Source organism: Pinus tabuliformis, chromosome X, assembly GCF_031772625.1.
Source record: "Pinus tabuliformis cultivar Carrire ecotype Pingquan chromosome X, CPIR1, whole genome shotgun sequence".
Taxonomy (NCBI): Eukaryota; Viridiplantae; Streptophyta; class Pinopsida; order Pinales; family Pinaceae; genus Pinus; species Pinus tabuliformis.
This window is the reverse complement of record NC_142308.1, coordinates 302,320,571-302,327,802: the sequence shown is the minus strand read 5'-3', so window position 1 is coordinate 302,327,802 and position 7,232 is coordinate 302,320,571. Positions and strand designations below refer to the sequence as shown.

The 7,232-nt window shown below is 36.2% G+C and overlaps 1 protein-coding gene across 1 annotated transcript; it reads left to right on the top strand.

The window, feature by feature from the left end:
• Window positions 1-335: 335 nt before the first annotated feature.
• LOC149139620 (uncharacterized) lies at window positions 336-5,912 on the top strand. The gene is made up of 2 exons (XM_089450781.1): window positions 336-863; window positions 3,975-5,912. The coding sequence occupies exons 1-2, from the start codon at window positions 336-338 to the stop codon at window positions 5,910-5,912; spliced, it is 2,466 nt and encodes an 821-aa protein (XP_089306907.1).
• Window positions 5,913-7,232: the final 1,320 nt, after the last annotated feature.

The following is a 7,232-nucleotide window of genomic DNA, read 5'->3' as shown; positions in this document are numbered from 1 at the left end:
TGGGATACAAAGGACACGCAGAATGGGAAAGAATCAAATATTTGGCTCTTCATATAATGCTGGGCTCAAATAGAAACCACCTGTGGGAGGAAGTAATATCAAAATACAAGAAGAGGATAGCAGCGTGGGGAGGCTTCTGGTTATCCATAGGAGGCAAACGCATCTTAATCAAATCTGTCCTCTCAGCACTGCCAACATTTCAAGTGGCTCTGATGATGGCACCCAAACACATTTCCAATCAAATCTCCAGGTATATACGCAATTTTTTCTGGAATGGTGGGCGAGGGAATAGCAACCGATTCCATCTAATCAAATGGGATACAGTAAAAAGGCCGATGGCGGAAGGAGGCCTTCAGGTGCACAACCCTGGGTACGCAAACGTGGCCCTGGGATGCAAATTGCTATGGCAATTATGCGTGGAGCCCAACCATCCTGTAAGCCAGATCCTTAATAAGAAATACCTTAAGAAACGATCCATCATGAATTATAAACCGGAGAAGCATCCAAAAGGCACACAGACCTGGAAACTGTGCGCCAAAGGAATAGAGTTTTTTAGAAGTCAATTATACCGTATTCCGGGTAGTGGGAAGAAAACTAATTTATGGAAAGACTGCATAATGGGACATCAGCCACTAAATCAAAAAATTGAGATTGCCGAGATCAGAGATTGGCTCCAAGCAAGAGGTATCAAAAAAATAGAGGATTTATCAGAATGGGACAATAAAGGCAATTGGTTGAGATGGAAATGGCCCAGAATTCCAAAACAATTAAAAAATCAGCTCGCTGTCCTCATTGAAGAAATCGCTAATTTTTCTCCAGTCCACATCGATGAGGAAGACATTTGGGGCTGGGGCAAGAATGGAGTATATACAACAAACCAGGGATATCATCAATTGCAAAGCAAGCAAGATTCATCACATCAGGGAATTGTTTGGAAGCAGATTTGGGACAGCTTCAGCATCCCAAAAATCAACTTCTTTTTTTGCACTTTATTTCATAACAAAATCCTCACAGGAGAAAATCTGTGCAAAAGGGGTATAGTAGGGCCACACAGATGTATCCTTTGCAAAAGATATCTGGAAACAGCAAACCATATGTTCATAATGTGTTATTTCGCGAAGGAGGTATGGTCCATCTTCTTTTCCAGACTAAATGTGAGTGCCCCTTCTCAAAGTACGATAGTCTCCATGTTTACATCCTGGAATGACAACTAACCTCACTGAATTGTCAACAAATCAATTTGGCACAAAGTATGGACAGTTGCGTCTAAATATGTTTGCTGGAAAATCTGGTTAGCCCGGAACGAGACCATCTTTAATAACATTGAGCTGCCAGCTGTGAAAGTGGCGAAACAGGAAAAGAAGCTTCTCCTAGAAACTCTCAATCATCACACTGCAAAGGAAGACAATTCACTAAGAAGAGAAGAAAGAACGTGGTTGGAAGACTACACAAGAAAAGACTGAAATCAAGAAACTAAACGACCAATCCACAAGGAAAGTTAGCAGATCCATGAAACTGAAGACAACTTCCAAAAGTGGTGGAAATCCAAGGACATATGCACCATTTTCTTTGATGGAGCCTCAAAAGGCAATCCAGGGAGGTCGGGAGCAGGAGGTGTGATCTTCTACCGGAATGGGAAAAAAGATGAGTTCAGTTGAGGCCTGGGAGTGAAAACAAACAACCAAGCTGAAATACTTAGTCTCTGGAAGGCTTGCCAAATTGCAAGTAAAGAAAATCCAAAGGAAATCTTAATAATAGGAGACTCAGAATTGTTGATAAAAACAATGGTAAAAAAGGAAAAGCTCAAGGATCCGACACTGAACAAGCAACTAGCAAGAGTAAACAGAATATTGAAAGACCTGAATCCATTTCAAATATATCACATTCTTAGAGGATTAAACAAAGATGCAGATAGATTGGCAAATATAGGATGCTCTCTCCAGGAAGGAATGATCAGCATAAATGGAGGAACTCCAACTAAGGCAAACATTCCTTCAGTGAAAAAGTGTTGTAATCATCAATGAAAATTGTAATGGTCATTCAGGCTATGCTCGATCAGCTTTCTATCAATAAATATTAATCGTTTCAGTTAAAAAAAAAATTATATCAACCTAGATCCATCTTAATTCTAGAGAAGGGTCCATAGAGATCAAATATCTTTTCACTCCATTAGTGGTTTGTACCTCAACAGATTTGATGAGCCTCCTCGTTTGGTAGATTCAGAATGAGGTAGTCTAATTTATAGAAGAAATAACCTTTTTCACCAGAATTAGGTCATACAATTTTAAGCAAGGTTGTGATTTTTTGTTGTTTAAAATATTTTTTTGAATGCATAATTGGAAATCCATCGATACCTGAAGTTTGCAAATTAAACAACTTAAACTCAAGTTTTTAAAAATCTTTTCCAGAATTTGGTTAAAATTAACCACAAAAAAAGATTATTCCATCTATAAATTAGACTATGCAAATTCGGAATTAAAATAGATTTTATGCTAATTTAATTATTGATTATAACTTATAATTATTAATTTTTGTATTTTATTTTATTATATTATATTATTATGTAATTTGACTGAGTAAAAATGTTTTATTACTAATTCTAATTATTATTTATTTTAAATTTCATTTTATCTTAATTTTTTCTTTCATGTAATTTGACTAAGCCATAAAATTTAATATAACATAATATGACTAAGCCATAAAATTTAATATAACATAATATCATATTATAATATATCTTCCATATTAAACTAGAAAATGACTCTCAATACAATACTTCTTTATAATTTTAAGCCAATGATATAATATTTATCACTCACTTACATAGTTCTTACCAAAAAAAATTTAATTACATTAATAATATATTTTTATAAATATAATTATATATTTTTAAATAAAAATAAAATAACATTTATAACCAAGTTACATGATTTAGGGTTAAATTAAATCATATACTAAATAATGTATTTACATAATTTTTTAACTCACATGTTACAATAACATACAAGTAATAATCTTAATAAATTATATAATAATAAGTACTTCTTAGTTTTTTTTAACTCACATGTTACAATAACATACAAGTAATTATCTTAATAAATTATATAATAATAAGTACTTCTTAGTTCACAATTAGATAATTAAAATACTAAACTTTAAGTAATAATCTTAATTATAAAATTTTAAACTTTATAAAAAAAAAAATTAATTAAACAATTTAAATTTAATCATTTAACAATATTTATAAAAATTTTGTTAAATAATTGATCAGAAAACACTATTAGAAAAACTATTCTATAAGTTATGCTAGGAAAATTCGAAACTAAGATGGATATTAGGCTGATTCAATTATTAATTATAATTATAATTATTAATTTTTGTATTTAATTTTATTTTTATGTAATTTGAACAACTCAAAATGTTTTATTACTAATTATAGTACTTAATTATTAAATAATAAATTAATAAAATAATATCATTATTTAAATATTATTGTTCATGTGGTGGTGATGATGAACCATACATGATGGTTCCAAATGCGCTGGCCAAAAATTTCTCTTATGTGAATTCTATAGAAAGACTTCTTAATTCATTATGCACCACAGAAGTTTGAATACATAAATTATAATACTTATTTATTTTAAATTTTGTTTTTATGTAATCTGATGAAATCATAATATTTAAGAGAACAAAAGTTGGCTAGCAAATTCGACCAAAAAGAACGATTATGTGATCAATCTACAAAACATTCAAAAGAAAAAATTGAATCACAAAAACCTAAAATCAAAGAGAATAAGACATTACAACATATTTTCCAAAACAAATTAGAAAATACCTCCCAACGAAATAAGTGTTTATAATTTTAAATAAAATCATATAATATTTATCCCTTAATTATATAAATGTTACTTTGAAAAATTATTTAATTACTTTAATAATATATTTTCATAAACATAATTATATATTGAATGCAGCAAAAGGTATGGCCAAGTCTTAACTCTACTCTATTTACTCTCATTCCTAAATCGGCCAAAGCAGAGAATGCCCAAGGTTTCCGCCCAATAGCTCTTTGTAATGTTATTTATAAAATTATTGCAACCCTGATAGCAAAAAGATTGAAGCCTATCCTGGTGAACATTATATCCCCAGAACAAACCGGTTTCGTAGAAGGGAGACAAATCCTGGATGGGCTAGTGGTGGCCCAGGAGGTGATCCATTCTCTAAAGGAAAAAAAAGAGAAAGGAATGATGATAAAGTTGGATTTGTCAAAAGCTTATGACCGCCTCAACTGGAACTTCCTCAAAGCAATGCTCAGGGCTTTTGGTTTCAGTAACAGATGGATTGAATGGATCTACAACATGATAGCAACTCCAAGCTTCTCTATCCTTTTGAATGGTACCCCCACAGAGACTTTCAAGGCTACCAGAGGATTAAGACAGGGAGACCCCCTGTCCCCCTTCCTGTTCATCATGGCGGCAGATGGTCTGGGAAGATACATTAAAAAAGAAATGAGGGAAAGGAAGATAAAGGGACTCAGGTTATGGGGAAATAATATGCCTATCACCCATCAGCAGTTCGTGGACGATATCATGCTATTCTGCGAAGTATCACTAAGGGAAGTAAGAAGAATGAAAAAGATCCTGGATATGTTTGTAGAAGCATCAGGTATGGAAATCAATAAAGACAAGTCTTGCACTTTCATCTTTAACACTCCAGAATCGATTAAAATTCACTTAACCAGAACTTTAGGCTTCAGACTTGGAGAGCTCCCAACTAAATATCTAGGGAACCAACTAGCTTTAAACCCTACACGAGTATCAAACTGGTATCATACTATTGACAAACTCAAGAGTAGACTTGAAAGTTGGTCCCTTAGAACGCTCAATATAGCAGGAAGAATTGTCCTCTTGAAATCAATTCTCCAGGCCATCCCAATATACCCTCTATCGGTGATGGCAGCCCCCAAAGGAATTTGTAGTAAAATAAAGGAAATTCTCGGGAAATTCTTATGGGGAGGTCCCAAACAGGAAAAGAAATGGGCCCTAGTGTCTTGGAAGGGAATATCGAAACACAAAGAAGGAGGCCTGGGAATTAGGGACCCCGAAACTCTGAATCAAGTCCTGGGGGAAAAACTCTGGTGGAGATGGATGAGAGGAGGAAGGGATATATGGAAACAAATATGGACTCAGAAATATAACATGCCCAAAGCAACAGAAGATATCCTTAGAGCGACAGAAATTCCTAAAGGATCCTCAATCTGGAACCTAGCAAGCCAAAACAGAGAACTCATAAACAAATTTTCCTTCTGGGAAATCAGAAACGGGAGCATTGCTCAATTCTGGGAGGAAGCATGGCAACAAAGGGATAAATTGGTTGATATTCAAACCATACAAAACACTTACCAGAAGGCAGCAACGATGGGACTAAAGAGGGTTAAAGATTACTGGAAGGAAGAAGAAACAGATGAAACTTGGAGGATATGGAGAAAGCCTGAAGAATGGGATGAGACTATTGACGAAGCTCAGAGAGAGATACTAATAAAAGAGCTAGAAACAAGAAAAATAAAAAAGAGCACGGGACCAGACATACTCAGATGGGGGAAAGCTACTAAAGGGACTTTTACTGTCAAGGAAGCCTACTATTTAGCCACTCGAAGAGAGGAAGAAGAGGAAGACAAGGACTGGAAACAACTATGGAGGAGTAAATGGTGGCCGAAAGTAATAATATTTGCTTGGCTAGTAGGTAAAGGGAGAATCCTGACATGGGACAAGTTACAGAAAAGAGGTTTTCAAGGCCCCTCCAGGTGCAGTCTTTGCAAACAAGAAAAAGAGACTCAGGAACATCTATTAAACTCCTGCCCTTATGCACAACATCAATGGGAGGAAGTTAAAGAACCTCTTTGGAAAATCTAACAGAGATCCGACTGATATAAAGCAGACCATCTTCCATTGGGGAAAAGGTCATTTCTCAGGATCCATAGTAAAGAGAATATGGAGCTTAGCGGTAGGATTTGTCATATGGCTCTTGTGGAAAGAACGAAATCAAAGGATATTTAGGGACAAAAATAACCCACCAGAGAAGATCTGGGGGAAAATCCAAAAAGCAATAAGAGAAACCATTCTGGCAGAAAATTGGGAGGAGGAGGAATGGAACACAACCCCGGAGGAGAAAAGAATCCTAGCCAGACTCAATATAGAATACAATATGATATATCCTCGAAAGGAGAAACCTCAAAAACCTAAGCTACAAAGCCACGGCCAATTCAAATACCCAGGAGAAAACTTCATTAAATTGAATTTTGACGGGGCCTCAAAAGGAAACCCAGGACCTGCTGGCTTAGGAGGCATCTTCAGAGATAATATGGGTCGCACCAGATGGGTATACGCGGACAAGGGAGGCCTAATGACCAACAATGAAGCAGAAATGATGGCAGTATACCAAGGTATTAAAATAGCAATAAGAAATGGATATAGGAACCTGGAGATAGAAGGAGATTCGCAAATCATAATTGAAGTGCTCAGAAAGTTGGATAATGGAAAAGACTGGGAACAAGTGGCTAAGAGCTGGAGGACGGCAGGTTTAATCCAAGACATGGCTAACATCTTGAAACCCATAGACTATAAAATAATCAGTCATGTAAAATGAGAAGGAAATAAAGCAGCAGACTTTCTAGCAAATTGGGGATGCCAAGAAGGTAAAGTCGACAGCATATGGCCAACAATCATGAACAAACCTGGGTGGGAAACTCTAAACCAAATAATAATTCAGGATGGAAATGAAGCCTCAAAACAATAAGAAGAAGTGGGAAGGACCCCCGATCGGGGTGGTAAACGTGGTAAGGAGTGAAGTTATCAAAAGGACGGGAGATGATAAGCTGAAGCCACCTAGCATTAAGAACCCACGGCAGATGGAATGTACGTCAGGTAAACCAAATATCATTTCAAATCGCAGCAGAAAGGATCGTCTGATGCGTAGAGGTGGTGAAGGTGGCGGCGGATCGGTGATGGGACACAGACCAGGTCGCATAAGGGCATGCAGAGGAGGAATGGGAAATTATGGAGAGAGCAGACGGCAGAGAAGGGCAGTGCAGCAGAGCAGGAAAGGCCGGCAGGTGAAAGGGAGTGGTTACGGGTGGAGGTATAAGGGAAAGCTTGCAGGGAGTAGCCTCGAGACAAACAACGGAAGAAGGGAAGAGGTGTTAAACAGAAAAGAAGGAAACGAGTCGAGTCTAC